General features: G+C 60.8%; 1 protein-coding gene across 1 annotated transcript; it reads right to left on the bottom strand.

Annotated features, from left to right (window-relative positions):
- Nucleotides 1-2: 2 nt before the first annotated feature.
- DQ04_27651000 (hypothetical protein) lies at nt 3-323 on the bottom strand (the record flags this gene model as incomplete). The annotated part of the gene is made up of 1 exon (XM_009318385.1): nt 3-323. A coding segment is annotated over one exon (321 nt), but the record flags the coding sequence as incomplete, so codon positions are not given.
- Nucleotide 324: the final 1 nt, after the last annotated feature.

Below are 324 nucleotides of genomic sequence, written 5' to 3'. Positions count from 1 at the left end.
GTCGTCTCCTCGGGCCTTCCGCCGCGATGCCGCCCCCACGACTCCACTGGAGCTTTGTTTTGTGTTTCTTGACTTATTTTTGTTTTTTTAATCGTCCGAGTCCTCCCCATCGGCGCCCTCGCACTTGCCGCCGGCGCGGGGGCCTTCCGGGGGCGCGGAGCTGGGCAGAGCACGCGGACACTTTGGTTCATGCACGCAAGCACGTGCGTATGCACAGCCGGCGTACCCACACGTGTGGGGCCGCTATAGCTGTTGTTGTTGTTGGTGTTGTTCTCGGAGCCGCAGGCAGAGAAGCTCCTCGAACTTTGCAAACTCAACCCGCCA

Source organism: Trypanosoma grayi (assembly GCF_000691245.1).
Source record: "Trypanosoma grayi strain ANR4 Tgr_2765_V1, whole genome shotgun sequence".
Lineage (NCBI taxonomy): Eukaryota > Euglenozoa > Kinetoplastea > Trypanosomatida > Trypanosomatidae > Trypanosoma > Trypanosoma grayi.
Note: the sequence above shows the minus strand (reverse complement) of the source record. Positions and strands in the feature narration are given on the sequence as shown.